Raw genomic sequence first — 19,614 nt, forward strand, 5'->3', positions numbered from 1 at the left:
GAGAGGATTCGAAACCATGTAATCCAGCGATAAAATTACAAAACCACCATTTTACTCATTGTGCTACCAATCAGCTTGATAAACAGTCCGCTTCATCCACATAGACCACGTTGTTTAAACTAGTCACTCAGAAAACAATAAAAACTCGTTCATTCATCCACGTCCTAACCGTCATTCAGAGCACTTAAACCGCTGACAATGTTTAAAAAAAAAAAGGGGTGGGGGGTGGGCGGGGGGGGGGTGGAGGTAAGTAAAGGGATTTGGTCTGGTCAAAACAAACAATGGTTTATTCGTTCTACACAGTGAGCCATAAGCACCTATTGGAGGTATTGAAGTAGACTACAGTCACATATGAACATTACAACTACAGATATTCCTGTTGGACTCTGGAGATATTGTGCTGCCATATTTGTATATTTAGTCTACATGTACTCAAAGGTGGATTAGGAACATGTCATTAAATCAAATACTGTCAAACACCACAATTCACTCTAGTCTTCCTCTGCGACATCATTTCTGCCATTTCTAAACCAGCCAGGGTGTTTGGGAAGACACAAATCACACAAATATAATAATATAATATGCATTTGTACATTACCTATAACGTGTTCATTTTTGAACGTATAGTGACAACAAACACAATTTGAGGGAGTCGACAAGCTAGTGGTCCTTAAATACATTTTGGTTCATACTGCAGATTCTTCTGAGTCTCACAAAACCACGTTTTAGCCTAAGAGCATTACGATAGTTTTATGTTGAAACAGGAAGTGCTGCTCATCTGTACTGTCGCCAGCTTTGCCTCAAATAATAATTAGTGTCGTTACCGCCTGTGTCCGCCAGAGGGGCAGTAGCGCCCCCTGCTCTGATAAGGATAAGGATAAACTTTATTGATCCCACAGTGGGTAAAGTTCACCGAGCTGCTTCACTGAGGAGAGTCTTTTAGTTTTCAGATAATATGATGGTGAAGAAAATGTGTTACTGCAGTAAAGATTCCACTGAATTATTATTTGATCCATGATCGAGAGCACTCAGTTCTTCTCCAGTTTGTTGCTGCTGTCGGGTGAACAGGTGAGCTCCAGGTGAACAGGTGATGTCAGCAGCAGGTCAGTCTGTGATTGGAGCAGTAAAACTCATCTACATTAAATTAAATGTTATGCTAATGTAGAAGCACTCATGTGATATAAACTGTGAAGTCCACTCTAAACTGTATTAAGGCTTAGAGCCAGGATTTTTAACTTTTGTATCTCTGTGTTCCCCCGCTGACCTGAGCAGTTGGTACGTTCCACTCAGACACACCTGACGGGATCAAACCACCAACACACACGCCACACAGCTCCACTTTATTTAACCTTCAGCTAGTTTTATTGATCTTTTCATGGTTTCTTCATCTTTGAATGAATATTTTTGGCACTAAGTGTGAACTTTTTGAACGGACTCTGCTCGTCAGATGGAGGAACGTCGGGGAGTTTGTTGGAAGATTCAGGTGAGAGGAAACAGAAATAGGATGTTAGGATTGATCTGCTGTCCTATCTTCATCAGACACTGATGCTGTGGCTGAACGTCAGGTCAGATCAGATCAGCAGCACCTGATGTGTGGAGCCACATCAGGCTCCAGGTGGTTAGAATATACTTGACTTGTTCATTTAAAGTGTTTTCCTCAAAACTCGACCAGCTTCATTAGAGTAAATCGTCGTGATGTCGTGTTCAGATAATACCAAAGAGGAGGTTTATGCTTTCTCTGCTTGAGGCTTAGAGCAGTTAAAAATAACAAATTTGAAGTTCTTACAAATGAATAATTAAGAAAAATCTCATCTGTTGTCAATCATGTTGGCACCGTCTGCAAAGATGAAAGCAGATAGAAGCACAAATGGGTGGTAATCAAGAAACATATTACCAAAAAAGATCACTAGAATAAGCACAGGTTATTTTTTGATGATGTTGAAATCACATTGTGGAAAAAAAAAAAAACTCAATTAAATTTTGATGATGCTATGAAAACATGGTAATTTAAGAAAAATAGGAGAAGTACATCTAATGAATCACTGTAACCAAGAACAGAGTTGAGGAGCTTGTATTTTGAGAATTTGTAAGTTTGTGTGTCAATAATTCATGTATGTTAGTATATTGTCCAAAAAGGAATTAAAACGTCACTGTTTGGTATGTCGCCTTAACCCATTCATGCATGAATTATGATAAGCTCAGTCAGGATTTTGTTTTCCCCCAGTTGTTTTTATTCATCTTTAGGCATGAAAAACAAGGTTTGAACTTTATTTTATTTCAACCCATTTTTCTAAAAAATATATTTACATGTCCACTGAGATGGCCACCATGCATTTTGCTCTAGAAATATGGATTTAACAAACAAATGGATAAAATGATATACAGTGTATTGAACTGTGAAATGTGATGTGAACTATAAAATAAAATAAAATAATTGATTCATAAATAATTCAAACAGCATTGAGGGATTCACTCTCCTGTATAGATTCCCAAGTCTCTCAGATGACATATTTTCAAGAACAGCAGCAGTAATAGCCTAATTGTGGCCAATGAATTGTAGTTGAAATATAGCTGGTGATGCATGATGTGCACTTTAGTGGACATGAGATTAATCATAATTGCCTCCCAATATAACATCAATACTTGGAAAATTTTGCAATTGTATAACTCCTTAGATGTTCCTCGATGTCACCATATTTTTCTTTCCTGCAAAGGTCTCTTTTTTATAGAAGGCTTGAACAAAAGAAAATGAGCTACTTGGTGTTTCTGGCTGCCTGCCGGCCATCTTGGTTTGACTCTTTTTTTTAAAGAATTTGCAATGGCTAGCCAATCACTGGCAGTGGAAGAAATGATGCAATAGGATCCACTGTAGTGGCTGATGTCCAACTGTGCCATCAAAACTTATGCACATACAAGAAAACAGCTTTAGAAGAGCTGCACACTGTCATGACCTCTATGCATGGAAGGGTTAAAGGCATCAATAATGAACACAACACAAATAAATTGCTATCATATTACAATTCTGCATAATACACAGTGGAGAATCACAGTGATATTGTAATAATTGAAGGTATTTTTCTGCTGTTCTATCAAAAGTTGTCAGGAGAGGCAAAGAATTCTAAACTAAATAGTTACAGAGAAGAGGGGGAGAAATAAACTGATTTCAGAATGACGGAATGAGATCTATAACGAATGAAACACAGGTTTCAGGTAGTTTAGCTCCGCCCACTAAGACTGTCTCCGCCTGTCTTCTCTAACGTCCGCAGTTGAGACATAAACTCTGACTTGGTGACACTCAGACTCCCACTGGACTTTCCATTCAATTTACACATTTCTTCATATATGTATAAACACACACACACACACACACACACACACACACACACACACACACACACACACACACACACACACACACACACACACACACACACACACACACACACACACAGATAAAACTACCAGAAATACATATATATATAATATGACCAACATATGACAAAAAAACTACCAGAAATATGAATAAAATGACCAAAATATGAGATGAAACTACCATAAATATGAACAAAATGACCAAAATATGAGCTAAAACTACCAGAAATATGTACAAAATGACCAAAATACGATTGGTGGATAATGTATCAGTGTTATTATTGAGGGCTGCACAGTGGCGTAGTGGTTAGCACTTTCGCCTTGCAGCAAGAAGGTCCCTGGTTCGCGTCCCGGCTTTCCCGGGATCTTTCTGCATGGAGTTTGCATGTTCTCCCTGTGCATGCGTGGGTTCTCTCCGGGTACTCCGGCTTCCTCCCACAGTCCAAAAATATGCTGAGGTTAATTGATTACTCTAAATTGCCCGTAGGTGTGAATGTGTGAGTGATTGTTTGTCTATATATGTAGCCCTGCGACAGACTGGCGACCTGTCCAGGGTGTCCCCTGCCTTCGCCCGAGTCAGCTGGGATAGGCTCCAGAACCCCCCGCGACCCTAGTGAGGAATAAGCGGTGTATAGATAATGGATGGATGGATGTTATTATTGATTATTGATGGGTTGCAGGGACAGAGATTTGTGTCTGAGTCTCTGCTGCCATCTATTGGTCCATCAACAACATGACTTTTCCCAGATTTAATCCCAGAGTCCTGACTTGTTAGTAGAATGATGAAGAGGTCAGAGGTCACAGCATGCAGTGTAAAAGTTCCAGAGAAGACATTAACAGCAGATTGTGAATTTGTAATAGTTCCAGCCCCAGCCCGAGTGTTCATTTGTTTGCATCTATTGTACTACAGCTAATGTATAACAGCTCAATTTTTAGTGATGTATTTGAGCTAATGTATTATACCTATCGTGGGGTGGCTGTGGCTCAGGTGGTAGAGCGGGTCGTCCAATGATCGAAAGGTCGGCGTTTCGATTCCCGCTCTGTCCTAGTCATGTGCTGTTGTGTCCTTGGGCAAGACACTTTACCCACCTGGCCTCCAGTGCTGCTACTCACACTGGGGTATGAATGCGTGTGAATGTTGGTGGTGGTCGGAGGGGCCGTAGGCGCAGATTGTCAGCCACGCTTCCGTCAGTCTGCCCCAGGGCAGCTGTGGCTACAAACGTAGTTTACCACCGCCGAGTGAGAATGTGTGAGTGAATGAATAATAATAATATAAATCTTCTTGGAATCGTCCACTTCCTGTTTGTCAAAGTGGCCTTCTACCTGGACAGGTTTTGTTGGAGCTCATGGAACAAACATTTTGGGTAACTGCACTTTAATATGGATGGATGACACTGAATTAGAGTCTGTTTTAATGAGACTGAGTTAAGATGTGTAGCTCTGTCATTAAATAGGAAATTATTTCCCAGAATTCACAGAGAAAAGTCTGAAATGTTTGCTAGGTTAGCGTCCCACAGGGCTGGATTGGCCATCTGGCGTACCGGGCGATGCCCGGTGGGCCGAAGCACATTTTTGGGCCGGCACAGGGGGTGTCATAATTTAACCATCATATATAAATATACATCCTTTTTGTCGATCGCGACGGCCCATTGGTTAATTTTTTTGAAGGACATTGGACTAATCCAATGAAATCTCTCAGCCCTCCTCGGCCCGCCCCTCCCCGGCCTCTTGACCAAAGTCATCAAATTTTGCCGTTTGAGTTGGCCGGAAGCGGAGAGGCGCAAAGATGGAGAAACGGCCCAAACGAAAGGGGGGCGCTGAAAAATTGCGCGAATAAACGCTTAAAAGCCTGCAAGTCGATGCAGCAAAATGCTGCTAAATAAGTGACATGTTTGCCGTTGCTTCCACTACTTCACCTGCGGCAGCGACTGCTGCTGCCATGATAGAAAAAGAAGCCGAAGTTCAGGGGGAGTCGGAGGAAAAGGAGTAGGAGGAGAAGGAGGAGGAGGACGGAGGGAGAGACGTGACACAGCAGGGACAGATCGACGAGGTCACATTAGCTTTAAAACTATGCCTTAACTGATTCCAGCTCTTTTTCTTTTCTTGATCATCTATGCATCTCTCTCTCTATCTTTCTCTCTCTCAATCTCTCTCTTCATACTTTAAGGTTCCATTTTGGTGAAGAGCTCCACTTTAAATTCAAGTTGGTAATTTTGACAGTTTGTAATAAAATTTTAAATAAAGTCCCTGTGAGAAGTGACAGACTGTATCTTTTTTTTTTTTTTTACATGGTTACTCTCTTCCACGTAGGCTGCTGCATTTTTTTTTTTTTTTTTTTTTTTTTTGAAACAATACAATGTGCACATATATCCTCTGGTATGTCGTATGGCTTGGCATATTGTATAAATAATCATGGTGGGCCACCATGACCAAAAACGCCAGGGCCATATTTTGATCCCAGTCCAGCCCTGGCGTCCCACATGTTCTTTGGCTCAGCTAAAGCTAACTCTCTCCAATTTCTGGATCTCTTGAGTTGCTTGTTGTTAAATTATCTTGCTAGATTTGCTGAAGCTCAGAAAGTCTGAGATGTTTATTCAAAATTAGCTCCTTCTCAAGTCTGATCTGAACTGTCCTCTTTTGTTTTAACTTTCCCTAAACTTAGGAGTTAATGACAGAGCAGCACATCCAGACTCAGTCTCATTTATGTAGAGATTAAACTTCAGTGTCATTCATTGATGTTAAAGTGCAGTTTTTCAAATGTTTGTTGCACATGCTCCCGACTAAACCAGTCCAGGTGGAAGACGATGTGAAGAGAAAGCTCCAGAGGATGAATATCACACATTTACATTGGAAATTAATGTCCTTTAATTAGATATTGTCATGCAAAAGTTGGATTTCCCCTTAATGATGTTCAAATCTTTGTTGAGTGTTTTGTTGATGTTGGTTTCTAAATGTTTTTTGACACTCGGCCCCAAAGATTAAAACCTTTTACGGCTCACAAGCTGCAACAAGTCACACATTATCAACTATCTTTCTGACTAAACTAAGATAAGAAGTGAAAAACTGCCTGATTCCTGCATCATGAATGTAAATCTTTTTGTTTTTTATGACAGTAAACTGAATATATTTGGGTTTGACATTTTATAAACCATAACAAGAAATGAATTAGTGGAGAAAACAATCAACTGATTAATGGCCAAAGAAAATGTGTTTTCCAACATATATGGCTGAATTACTCCAACATTACAAGATACATACAGTTTTAATTCAATTTATTTATATAACACCAATTAGAGGTCAAATTGTCTCAAGACACTTTATTTTTATAGTAAGAAATTTAAACCTCTTGACTAATCCAATTTATATATTTATATTCTACCCAACATCCTGGACTAATGTCAGAATGTTTTTTCTTCTTTACAAGCTGCTCTGTGTCTTTGTTCAGGTTGAGAGGACTTTGGGTATTGAGACTGCAAGATCCACCATCATCAATGAGATTCAGTACACCATGGTCAACCACGGAATGAGCATCGACCGGCGTCACGTCATGCTTCTTGCTGATCTTATGTCCTATAAGGTATGAAACATTGCTCTCTCTCCCTGTGTGCGTTCATGAGTGTGTGTGTGTGTGTGTGTGCGCGCGCACACACTCACTACCGGTCAAAAGTTTTAGAACACCTAAATGTTTCCAGTTCTGTATTGGAAAGTATGCATGTTCATGTCTCATTGTACTCTGAAATGAAAGCATAGAACACATAAACAAATGATGTTCAAAAAAACCTATTTAGAAACCAAAATGTATTCTAAACTATTGACTCATCAAAGTAGCCGCCTTTGCCAGATACAACAGCTGAACACACTCGTGGCATTCTTTCCACAATAGAAATCAAATATTCTTCAGAAAGTTCTTCCCAACCCTGTTGCAGAAGTTCCCATAAATGTGTGGCACTTGTAGGTTGTTTTACTTTCACTCTTCTGTCCAATTCATCCCAAACCAGCTCCACGGGGTTGAAGTCTGGAGACTGTGCTGACACTCCATGTTTTCAAGCTCATCGTCTGGTTCTTTGTTCCTAAAGTAGTTCTGGCAGAGCGTGGACTGATGTTCTGGGTCATTATCTTGCTGTAGGATAAACCCCTGACCAGAGGGTTCTGCATGGTGCTGCAGAATGCTGTGGTAGCTGTTTAGGTTAGGGATGTGGAAAACAGATCCTTTAATAATGACTGGACTGAAAAGTAGGCATTTATCATGCCAACCTTCCGAAATGCGTCACCTGTATGCCTCATTTGCAACGAAACTGTTGCTGTTGCAAAATAATATAATCTGCGCCGTCACCACAACACTAAACATACAAATTTCAAGGATTCATATCCTGAGCAGTCAGAGGCCCGTCAGAGAAAAATGGCCACATTGAAATCTGCCTGCACCCGTGCAAATGGCATTATTACTCGAACTTTAACTGATCAAGAGAGAGTAAGGTGTGCATCTCTGCAGGCTGCCTGGGTGCTTTGCAAACATAACCGGCCTTTCACGGAAAGTGAGCTTTTAAAGGAGAGCATGGTCACCGTTCTGGAGGAACGGTGCCCCCGACAAATCCATGGACAGAGTTATTGCATCTGTCAAACAAATGCCTCTCTCTGCTTCAACTGCTGCACGTCGTGTCCACGTCTTGGCAGAGCATGTCCAGCCAGCTGTCATTGACGGGATCAAGGAAGCCAAATACATTTCGCTGGCTATTGATGAGTCCACTGACAACACGGATATTTCACAGTTGTGCGTTTTTGTCAGATACTTTGATGGCAAAGATTTCCGAGAGGAGCTGCTGGCGTTGCTTCCGCTGGAGGACAACACCACAATTCTCCACAAACGCTGTGAAAATGATGCCGTTGGACGAGGCGTCCATTCAGAGCGAGCTGGCTGAAATCCAGGCCGCTCTCCATGGTGCTGAAAGCCTGAGCGCATTCTGGATGTCTTGTCCCGAGGACTATGGCACATTGAAGACGCTGGCTATGTATGTGCTCACCATGTTGGGTTCAACCTACACCTGCGAGGCTGCGTTCTCCAAGATGAACTCGATAAAAACACACGAGAGGAACCGACTGTCAAACCAGTCTTTGGAGGACTGTTTGCGCATAAGTCTGACAGCGGCCAAGCCTGATGTGAAAAAGTTGGTGTCAGAGGGGAAATATAAGTTCAGCCATTAAGCAGTGTGAGGAGCCCATTTCAGCCTTGTGATTTGAAATCGCTATAGCCCACTTAACGTTTTATTTGATGTGCGAACATTATTTGTGACCTGTTTTGTTCTGGTACCAGGTTAGTATTTATTTACCATGCTATTTTAAGTTATGCCAGTTGGTTTTTCCTCCTTTTTTTGTCCTGAGAAGTCTACTAGTTTGACGCTTGTTGTTGAGACTTTGAAATAAAAACCAAATGTTAAGTAAGGGCATGAGGAAAAGTTATGTTAAAAAAAAGAACTGTGTGAAACAATAAATGTTAAACAGTGCAGCGAGTCTGTCCTCATTTCGGAATGTAGCCTAAATAGAGTCATAAATGGTGGGGATTACTGATAGTTAAGAGTCTCAGTTATTGTTGTTTTCAGTTGCTTTAATAGTGTGGACCACATGATATTTTCTCTTTGATCCTCACAATTTTGGAATCCAGTCGGGGGCCGGATTGGACGGTTCGGCGGGCCGGATTCGGCCCGCCGGTTGATGATCACTGCGCTATATAGTTAGCCCTCCTATTACTTTTGGGGTCAGTTTGACTCCATTCAATCTTTAAAGTCTCTAAATAAATGATTGACGTTTTTTTTTTTTTTTTTGCTTCATATTTAATGACGTTTCTTAATTTGATGAGGACGACTGGGTAAACATAAAATGAACATGATGATATGTTTTCAATGTCCTGTACACATATTATACGCATCGGTGTCCTTTGTTTTAGCTGTATAAAACAGCTATCAACATTTTACACACATTTGTGTTGGTTATTTTGGATGATATTGAGGTCAGCACAATATGCACTTCTATAACCTTCCAAATGCTTGAAGGCCCTGCTGTAACACCCGTATGGCTCAACGTGTTACGCGGGTGACGCATGTACAGAGCTGGCCCCTCGACGCAGCGGCCCGGGTTCGATTCCCGCTCGCGGCCCTTTGCTGCATGTCTTCTCCCAACTCTTCCCCAACTCTTCTCCCCTGTTTCCTGTCTCTATCTCACTGTGCCTAAATAAAGCCGATAAAAGGCCAAAAAAATAGCGTAAAAAAAAAATAAAAAATTGAATTTACTTTTGTAAATTTTACTTTGTTGTTAGTAAGTTGCTGCCACTTACAGCAGTGTTGACAGGCTTTTTTGAGAAAATGCAGTCATAGTCTGTTCATTACACCCGTGTTTAATTTGAATAAAGGATAAAAGAAGCACTGTAATGCTTTGTATTTCTTGTTCCCATTTTATGCTCTGAACATAATGAACCATGATCTCAAAGCTGAGTGTGTGTGTGCCCAGCAGTGATTTTTGTGTACTGCTACACCCTTACCTCTTCCTGTGTAATTCAGTAGCATTTGCCATTTATTGTCCTCTTGCACTGCTGTGACTGACACTTTGTTTTTTGCTCCATAGGACCAGACCTGCTGGGATCTGTACAGATGTCTCGATGAGGGTGGGAGTGGTTTCAGTAAAGGAGAGCTGGATCAGTCTACAAACACATTGTTGTAACCAGTGTGGGAAATCTTTCAGGCAGTCATGTTATTTGAAACGTCATATGCTCATCCACACTGAAGAAATTAGTTTTTTACTGTGATATTTCCTCATGTTTGACAAAGTGGTTATTATCTTAACTGTGAAATAAAAGCCCTCCTTAAACATTATTTAATCTAGTCTCTTTTTCAAAAGAGGCCTGAGAACAACAGACATTCCAATAAACTACCCTTAGTTAGTAAACTGAAACTAAATCAATCGTATTTTCAACTATTGTAACCAAACCTCCACTGCCATATTAGAACAGGATATGCTTTTATTTCTAAAACATTGCCAATGATTTTGACAAATCATTCTGTGGTTTTATTTGAGAAAGTTGTTGCCCCAGCATTGTCCTACAGGGGGCAGTTGTTTTAAAACTACATTTGTCTTCCATGTGTCACCATTTGCTTGCATATTTCATAAACATCACAATCACTAATTTCCAACTCTATACTGATGATATTTTCCTGGTTTTCTTAGCTGGCAGGAGATGAATTTTTGCATCCCTACCCTGATTTTCATTATCGAGGCTCGCTTTTTCCCCTAACATTCTCCCACAACGGGAGTGTTTGACCTTTAAAGTCACGGTTTCTTCTACTGACCTGCACCTTTGTGATTAATCCTTGCAGCTCTACTGCATGATCTACTGTTTGCTTTACCCCGTTAGTCATTCTCTAATAACACTGCAGTTTCTGCCGCTGCTGGTTTTCAACAAATTCCAGGAGAAGAACATGCATTACTCCCATTCACGTCTCCCTGTGATTTACTATTGATTTAGCTGATTTAGCTTTAAAGCACAGCATGCTCCCCTTCTGTCTTCCGTTAGGCTCTGCTAAGCCTCCTGCTGCTGAAGCTTCTTACCTGAGCATTGGTTTGGAAAAATAAGTAAATAAAGTCCAAGGACTCACCTATGTGGGCCCCTCAAAATTTTTCATTATCACTCCCTGTTTTACCTCTACTATTTTTTTGTCATGTTTTTTAACGGTTTATTCAGTGTTATTGTATAACTTTGTTTTTCAAAGCGGTGTCAATGTTTTAAAGCGTTATACCCATGGGAGATGACTTTTAATGTGTTTTTCATCCCACCAAACAGAGGTGGGATATTTGTATGCATTGCACTTATCAGCCAGGAATAGAGCTAAAGATGAAATAACCCAGGTTTGACTCCTCTGTCAGTAAAAAGTATTTTTCTGTACAAACTGTCTCTTAATGTTAAATGAATGCATTTAAATTGCATATGAACTGTTCCATCAGTCGCTTTGGTTTGACATCAAACAAACAGTTTATTGGCATTTCAAAATGAATGCATCCCGTTCCATTTGACAAACAAAGGAAGTTTTTCTCTCAGCAAAATATACGCTTTGTTATAATAATAATAATAATAATAATAATAATAATAATAATAATAATAATAATGATCAACCCAAGAGCTGAATAACAGGTGGAGAAGGATTTAACAATGCAGAAAAATCTACAAAAAGAAACAAAAATAAAAAACCAAGGAGGACAAGCACAAATTCTTTGGACTTGCTTGGTAACCAACTACAGAGCAGGTGGTGGGATAGTAGGCTAAAGCCTGGAGGCTGAAATCACCAAAATGTGGGCAGAAAAAAACACATGCGCTGAAAGCTATCCAGACCTTGTGATGGGGACATACTTAACGTAATTCAAAAAACTAACAAAAACAAGGAGTGAGCTAGAATAACAGAAATGTTAGCATGCTATTCTAATGTAGCAAGCTACAGGACCGATTCAGGGCATTAACTTACTGTTTACATGCTGCCAACAACATGGACTGCACTCACATTTTGCTGAATGATTTTGTGGAGGTTGATCAGAACAATTTGATGCCTCATCTCATTTCCCAGTTTGTACGTCCGCAGTCTGAGGAGTCAAGGCAACAGGCATTTCATTTAAAAGAGACATCTTTGCCCTGGAGCTGCTGTTTTAATGTGGCATCAGTTAAACACAACGCAGCTGCATCATCTGTCTATTGTTTTGCTATAATATACCCCTGTTATACATTATACTATTTTAAGATCCCTGTCAGGAGCAGAAAAGTGTTCATGATAACTTACAATACATAATTACTCATAATTCAATTCACAATGTGGCAACATGTAACAAGAACGTACAGATGATATCCTTTCATTATTTAGCAAACACTGGCGGTGAAGGATAAAAGGCATAACATACAAAAGAGTACTATACAAACAAAGAGTGACAAGTATTCTGGTGAGATGAGCCTAGAGCCAGAAGTAGTGTGCATGATAACTGTCTTCCATTCAGTTAAGTGTTGGGTTGAATATGAAAAGGCTGTTGTAGGAGTATGTTTTGCTCAGCTTATTAAAACTCATCTTGGTCAAACACACATCCAGCTCTCACGCTTTTCTGCCTATTTCTTGCATTGTTTTAATTCCTGATTCCATTTGAATATAAAGATAACAGCACGATCTCTAGGTTTAAACTAATCTACACTGATGTCCAGGCAGTAGTCTGTGTTTTTTAGCCATGCATTCAATATGATTCTATGGATTAAAATGTTGCTCTTTCAGTCGCTCCATTTTGGTCTTGTCTGAAATCCCACTGGATAGATTGTCCAGTGAAATTTTGTAAAAGCATTTATGGTTCCCAGAGGATGATTCCAAAAAAACTGTGGTGATTCTTTGTGCCAACAGTAGTTTGGAAAATTGGCCTCTGAATGAAATAAGCGTGGGTAAACCTAAGCTTCCATGTAGCTCCATGGGCATGCAGTAATGGTGTCCCTGCAAAATCACCTCTGAGGGAATTTGCCATTTTCAGCACGGTGACTAGCACTGTGATTGTTGCTTTTTCCAAAGTAAATGGGAAAACAGTAACGCTCGAATAGCAAAAGGGGAAAAGAATATTACATGAAATGCTGCTGGAAATGGCAGGCACCTACCTGCAACAGCACATTTGGTGAGTCAGACTAAAAATGTGTTAAGAACATGTCCAAAGTTCAGGATTCTTTTTTTTTTTAAAAGGCTTTTTGCTGTCTAAAACGGGGAGGAAGTAGCTCAAGGGACATTCAGATTTGTTAATGAAGAGTTATTGGAGTCTTAATTCATTCTGTTTTGTTAATGAAATGAGTAAGAAACCACATTTTCAGAGATTTGAGAACTGATAGGACGGATTATAGAGTTGAATCTGTGAAATCAAATCTTTCGATACTCAGCCTTGTTTTATCATCCTGTTTAATAAAGCTTTAAGTCTGTTGTTTTTAGACTTTCATAGTAAATGACTCCTTAAGTGTTTCACCTTTTTCTCCTGCTGTTTTTTTTTCTTCTTTGCATTTAGCCACACTTTAATCTGTGATTAAAACTTTCTACTGTGTCTCTCTGCTTCCTGAATCTTCCACCTGCCTGCAGTCTGATTGCAGCAATGAGAATCAGCTGCCGTAATTGGCTCACACCAGTCACCTGTTTGCAATTCCACCTCCCAGCATATAAGCCAGCTCTGTCATTCACTCCCTGCTCCACCATGGACTCGCATATCCTGCGTCAACTCATGACCACCAGAGCTTCTTGGACACGATGCTGCCCTTGTACCCCTGCCAGTTCCTGTTTGGGTTTCCTACCTACCCTTTCAGCTGAGTTTCTTCCCGTTGTAAGTATCCAGTTTTGATGGATTAGTTTAGGTTATTCATTTATGGTTTTCTTAAATTTCCCCTCTGTTGTTAGTTTGGAGTCTTTGTTGAATTTTGTAGTCTTGTCTGTTTTCCTAATTAGATTTTGCTTATCAGCTTTCAGCCCTTCCTCCCTGACTGTTCCACCTGCCTGCAGTCTGATTGCAGCAATGAGAATCAGCTGCCGTAATTGGCTCACACCAGTCACCTGTTTGCAATTCCACCTCCCAGCATATAAGCCAGCTCTGTCATTCACTCCCTGCTCCACCATGGACGCGCACATCCTGCGTCGACTCGTGACCACCAGAGCTTTTTGGACACGACTCTGCCCTTGTACCTCTGCCGGTTCCTGTTTGGGTTTCCTACCTACCCCTTCAGCTGAGTTTCTTCCCGTTGTAAGTATCCAGTTTTGATGGATTAGTTTAGGTTCTTCATTTATGGTTTTCTTAAATTTCCCCTCTGTTAGTTTAGAGTCTTTGTTGAATTTTGTAGTCTTGTCTGTTTTCCTAATTAGATTTTGCTTATCAGCTTTCAGCCCTTCCTCCCTGACTGTTCCACCTGCCTGCAGTCTGATTCCAGCAATGAGAATCAGCTGCTGTAATTGGCTCACACCAGTCACCTGTTTGCAATTCCACCTCCCAGCATATAAGCCAGCTCTGTCATTCACTCCCTGCTCCACCATGGATGCGCACATCCTGCGTTGACTCGTGACCACCAGAGCTTCTTGGACACGACGCTACCCTTGTACCTCTGCCGGTTCCTGTTTGGGTTTCCTACCTACCCCTTCAGCGGAGTTTCTTCCCATTGTAAGTATTCAGTTTTGATGGATTAGTTTAGGTTCTTCATTTATGGTTTTCTTAAATTTCCCCTCTGTTAGTTTAGAGTTTTTGTTGAATTTTGTAGTCTTGTCTGTTTTCCTAATTAGATTTTCCTTATCAGCTTTCAGCCCTTCCTCCCTGACTGTTCCACCTGCCTGCAGTCTGATTGCAGCAATGAGAATCAGCTGCCGTAATTGGCTCACACCAGTCACCTGTTTGCAATTCCACCTCCCAGCATATAAGCCAGCTCTGTCATTCACTCCCTGCTCCACCATGGACTCGCATATCCTGCGTCGACTCGTGACCACCAGAGCTTTTTGGACACGACTCTGCCCTTGTACCCCTGCCGGTTCCTGTTTGGGTTTCCTACCTACCCCTTCAGCTGAGTTTCTTCCCGTGGTAAGTATCCAGTTTTGATGGATTAGTTTAGGTTATTCATGTATAAATCCTCATAAATGTTTAAAACCCACACAGGTGAATTTCCTCATGGATAAAATGCAGTGCTTCATATATATGCCCTAGTGTGTGGCTTTCAGCTTTCTATACTTCAACACATTTTTTTGATGTTTTCCTCCCCCAGACCATCTGCTACAAAGCATTACCGGGTAACAAATACACCTGATGAAGATCAGAAATATTCAAGCAGAAACCTTCAGCTTCCACAAAGGTGGAATTCATTCTGCCATGAAGACCTAACAACCTTCAAAGACAATTTGAAAATGGGTAAGAAATGAAAGCACACACTGTTTAGTCTAGACCATCATTTGTGCTGACATCTGTGCTTTTAGATTCTATCAAGACGGGGAAAAAAACACTGATAAAAGTGTAGTCTGCGTAAAATACATCACCTGCTTAAGCGTGACTGGCTGGATTTTGAACTGACCTACTGATAAATGTTTCAAAGGTGACACGGACCTTCCTGGAGGATGTTGCACAAGAAGTTTTGTCATTGTTGCCACATTCTGGTGTCCATTCCACTCGATTCCATTTGACTGCATTGATTGCCTTTTGTATTTATAGATTATCGTGAGAAATTGCAAGAATTGATGCTTTTATGTTTTGTACAAGTTTGTTGTCAATAAAAACAAAAACCTTTATTGAAAAAATTGTTTGGATTGTAAACTATTGTCACAGGAAGAACCTCGGTTGCTGCAACTTGTTGCTGTTATTGTTGCAGGAAGAACGTCGGGCGCTGCAACTTGGTTCTCTGTTATTGTTGCAGGAAGGACGTCAGTCGCTGCAACTTGGTTCTCTGTTATTGTTGCAGGAAGAATGTCAGTCGCTGCAAGTTGTTGCTCTGTTATTGTTGCAGGAAGAATGTCAGTCGCTGCAAGTTGTTGCTGTTATTGTTGCAGGAAGAATGTCAGTTGCTGCAAGTTGTTGCTCTGTTATTGTTGCAGGAAGAATGTCAGTCGCTGCAAGTTGTTGCTGTTATTGTTGCAGGAAGAATGTCAGTTGCTGCAAGTTGTTGCTCTGTTATTGTTGCAGGAAGAAGCGCTGCGTCACTCTGCGAAGCGCTGCGTCACTCTGCGAAGCGCTGCGTCACTCTGCGAAGCGCTGCGTCACTCTGCGAAGCGCTGCGTATGTGGGCCCCTCAAAATTTTTCATTATCACTCCCTGTTTTACCTCTGCTATTTTTTCGTCATGTTTTTTAATGATTTATTCAGTGTTATTGTATAACTTTGTTTTTCAAAGCGGTGTCAATGTTTTAAAGCTTTATACCCATGGGAGATGACTTTTAATGTGTTTTTCATCCCACCAAACAGAGGTGGGATATTTGTATGCATTGCACTTATCAGCCAGGAATAGAGCTAAAGATGAAATAACCCAGGTTTGACTCCTCTCTCAGTAAAAAGTATTTTTCTGTACAAACTGTCTCTTAATGTTAAATGAATGCATTTAACTTGCATATGAACTGTTCCATCAGTCGCTTTGGTTTGACATCAAACAAACAGTTTATTGCCATTTCAAAATGAATGCATCCCTTTCCATTTGACAAACAAAGGAAGTTTTTCTCTCAGCAAAATATAGGCTTTGTTATAATAATAATAATAATAAATAATAATAATAATAATAATAATAATAATAATAATAATAATAATAATGATCAACCCAAGAGCTGAATAACAGGTGGAGAAGGATTTAACAATGCAGAAAAATCTACAAAAAGAAACAAAAACAAAAAAACCAAGGAGGACAAGCACAAATTCTTTGGACTTGCTTGGTAACCAACTACAGAGCAGGTGGTGGGATAGTAGGCTGAAGCCTGGAGGCTGAAATCACCAAAATGTGGGCAGAAAAAAACACATGCGCTGAAAGCTATCCAGACCTTGCGACGTGGACATACTTAACGTAATTCAAAAAACTAACAAAAACAAGGAGTGAGCTAGAATAACAGAAATGTTAGCATGCTATTCTAATGTAGCAAGCTACAGGACCGATTCAGGGCATTAACTTACTGTTTACATGCTGCCAACAACATGGACTGCACTCACATTTTGCTGAATGATTTTGTGGAGGTTGATCAGAACAATTTGATGCCTCATCTCATTTCCCAGTTTGTACGTCCGCAATCTGAGGAGTCAAGGCAACAGGCATTTCATTTAAATGAGACATCTTTGCCCTGGAGCTGTTGTTTTAATGTGGCATCAGTTAAACACAACGCAGCTGCATCATCTGTCTATTGTTTTGCTATAATATACCCCTGTTATACATTCTACTATTTTAAGATCCCTGTCAGGAGCAGAAAAGTGTTCATGATAACTTACAATACATAATTACTCATAATTCAATTCACAATGTGGCAACATGTAACAAGAACGTACAGATGATATCCTTTCATTATTTAGCAAACACTGGCGGTGAAGGATAAAAGGCATAACATACAAAAGAGTACTATACAAACAAAGAGTGACAAGTATTCTGGTGAGATGAGCCTAGAGCCAGAAGTAGTGTGCATGATAACTGTCTTCCATTCAGTTAAGTGTTGGGTTGAATATGAAAAGGCTGTTGTAGGAGTATGTTTTGTTCAGCTTATTAAAACTCCTCTTGGTCAAACACACATCCAGCTCTCACGCTTTTCTGCCTATTTCTTGCATTGTTTTAATTCCTGATTCCATTTGAATATAAAGATAACAGCACGATCTCTAGGTTTAAACTAATCTACACTGATGTCCAGGCAGTAGTCTGTGTTTTTTAGCCATGCATTCAATATGATTCTATGGATTAAAATGTTGCTCTTTCAGTCGCTCCATTTTGGTCTTGTCTGAAATCCCATTGGATAGATTGTCCAGTGAAATTTTGTAAAAGCATTTATGGTTCCCAGAGGATGATTCCAAAAAACTGTGGTGATTCTTTGTGCCAACAGTAGTTTGGAAAATTGGCCTCTGAATGAAATAAGCTTGGGCAAACCTAAGCTTCCATGTAGCTCCATGGGCATGCAGTAATGGTGTCCCTGCAAAATCACCTCTGAGGGAATTTGCCATTTTCAGCACGGTGACTAGCACTGTGATTGTTGCTTTTTCCAAAGTAAATGGGAAAACAGTAACGCTCGAATAGCAAAAGGGGAAAAGAATATTACATGAAATGCTGCTGGAAATGGCAGGCACCTACCTGCAACAGCACATTTGGTGAGTCAGACTAAAAATGTGTTAAGAACATGTCCAATGTTCAGGATTCTTTTTTTTTTTAAAAGGCTTTTTGCTGTCTAAAACGGGGAGGAAGTAGCTCAAGGGACATTCAGATTTGTTAATGAAGAGTTATTGGAGTCTTAATTCATTCTGTTTTGTTAATGAAATGAGTAAGAAACCACATTTTCAGAGATTTGAGAACTGATAGGACGGATTATAGAGTTGAATCTGTGAAATCAAATCTTTCGATACTCAGCCTTGTTTTATCATCCTGTTTAATAAAGCTTTAAGTCTGTTGTTTTTAGACTTTCATAGTAAATGACTCCTTAAGTGTTTCACCTTTTTCTCCTGCTGTTTTTTTTTCTTCTTTGCATTTAGCCACACTTTAATCTGTGATTAAAACTTTCTACTGTGTCTCTCTGCTTCCTGAATCTTCCACCTGCCTGCAGTCTGATTGCAGCAATGAGAATCAGCTGCCGTAATTGGCTCACACCAGTCACCTGTTTGCAATTCCACCTCCCAGCATATAAGCCAGCTCTGTCATTCACTCCCTGCTCCACCATGGACGCGCACATCCTGCGTCGACTCGTGACCACCAGAGCTTTTTGGACACGACGCTGCCAGTTCCTGTATGGGTTTCCTACCTACCCCTTCAGCTGAGTTTCTTCCCGTTGTAAGTATCCAGTTTTGATGGATTAGTTTAGGTTCTTCATTTATGGTTTTCTTAAATTTCCCCTCTGTTGTTAGTTTAGAGTCTTTGTTGAATTTTGTAGTCTTGTCTGTTTTCCTAATTAGATTTTGCTTATCAGCTTTCAGCCCTTCCTCCCTGACTGTTCCACCTGCCTGCAGTCTGATTGCAGCAATGAGAATCAGCTGCCGTAATTGGCTCACACCAGTCACCTGTTTGCAATTCCACCTCCCAGCATATAAGCCAGCTCTGTCATTCACTCCCTGCTCCACCATGGACGCGCACATCCTGCGTCGACTCGTGACCACCAGAGCTTTTTGGACACGACTCTGCCCTTGTACCTCTGCCGGTTCCTGTTTGGGTTTCCTACCTACCCCTTCAGCTGAGTTTCTTCCCGTTGTAAGTATCCAGTTTTGATGGATTAGTTTAGGTTCTTCATTTATGGTTTTCTTAAATTTCCCCCTCTGTTGTTGATTTAGAGTCTTTGTTGAATTTTGTAGCTCTTGTCTGTTTTCCTAATTCAGATTTTGCTTATCAGCTTTCAGCCCTTCCTCCCTGACTGTTCCACCTGCCCTGCAGTCTGATTTCCAGCAATGAGAATCAGCTGCCTGTAATTGGCTCACACCCAGTCACCTGTTTGCAATTCCACCTCCCAGCATATAAGCCAGCTCTGTCATTCACTCCCTGCTCCACCATGGACCGCGCACATCCTGCGCTCGACTCGTG

The 19,614-nt window shown here is 40.6% G+C and overlaps 1 protein-coding gene and 1 long non-coding RNA gene across 3 annotated transcripts; both read left to right on the top strand.

Annotated features, from left to right (window-relative positions):
* The first annotated feature begins 745 nt into the window (after positions 1–745).
* LOC129349828 (DNA-directed RNA polymerase III subunit RPC1-like) lies at positions 746–11,047 on the top strand. Of its 2 annotated transcripts, none has more exons than XM_055014433.1 (3): positions 746–1,068; positions 6,818–6,949; positions 9,988–11,047. In XM_055014433.1, exons 1-3 carry the CDS (start codon positions 1,015–1,017, stop codon positions 10,081–10,083), a joined length of 282 nt encoding a protein of 93 aa, XP_054870408.1. In that variant the 5' UTR covers positions 746–1,014; the 3' UTR covers positions 10,084–11,047. The 2 variants fall into 2 exon arrangements, with proteins under 2 accessions (XP_054870408.1, XP_054870409.1); XM_055014434.1 differs by lacking the exon at positions 746–1,068 and adding an exon at positions 1,299–1,483.
* Positions 11,048–13,103: 2,056 nt separating this feature from the next.
* LOC129349829 (uncharacterized) lies at positions 13,104–14,898 on the top strand. The gene is made up of 4 exons (XR_008602978.1): positions 13,104–13,734; positions 13,871–14,148; positions 14,282–14,559; positions 14,693–14,898. It is a non-coding gene; the product is annotated as an uncharacterized LOC129349829 (long non-coding RNA).
* Positions 14,899–19,614: the final 4,716 nt, after the last annotated feature.

This window comes from Amphiprion ocellaris, chromosome 2 (assembly GCF_022539595.1).
Source record: "Amphiprion ocellaris isolate individual 3 ecotype Okinawa chromosome 2, ASM2253959v1, whole genome shotgun sequence".
NCBI classification, from domain to species: Eukaryota; Metazoa; Chordata; class Actinopteri; family Pomacentridae; genus Amphiprion; species Amphiprion ocellaris.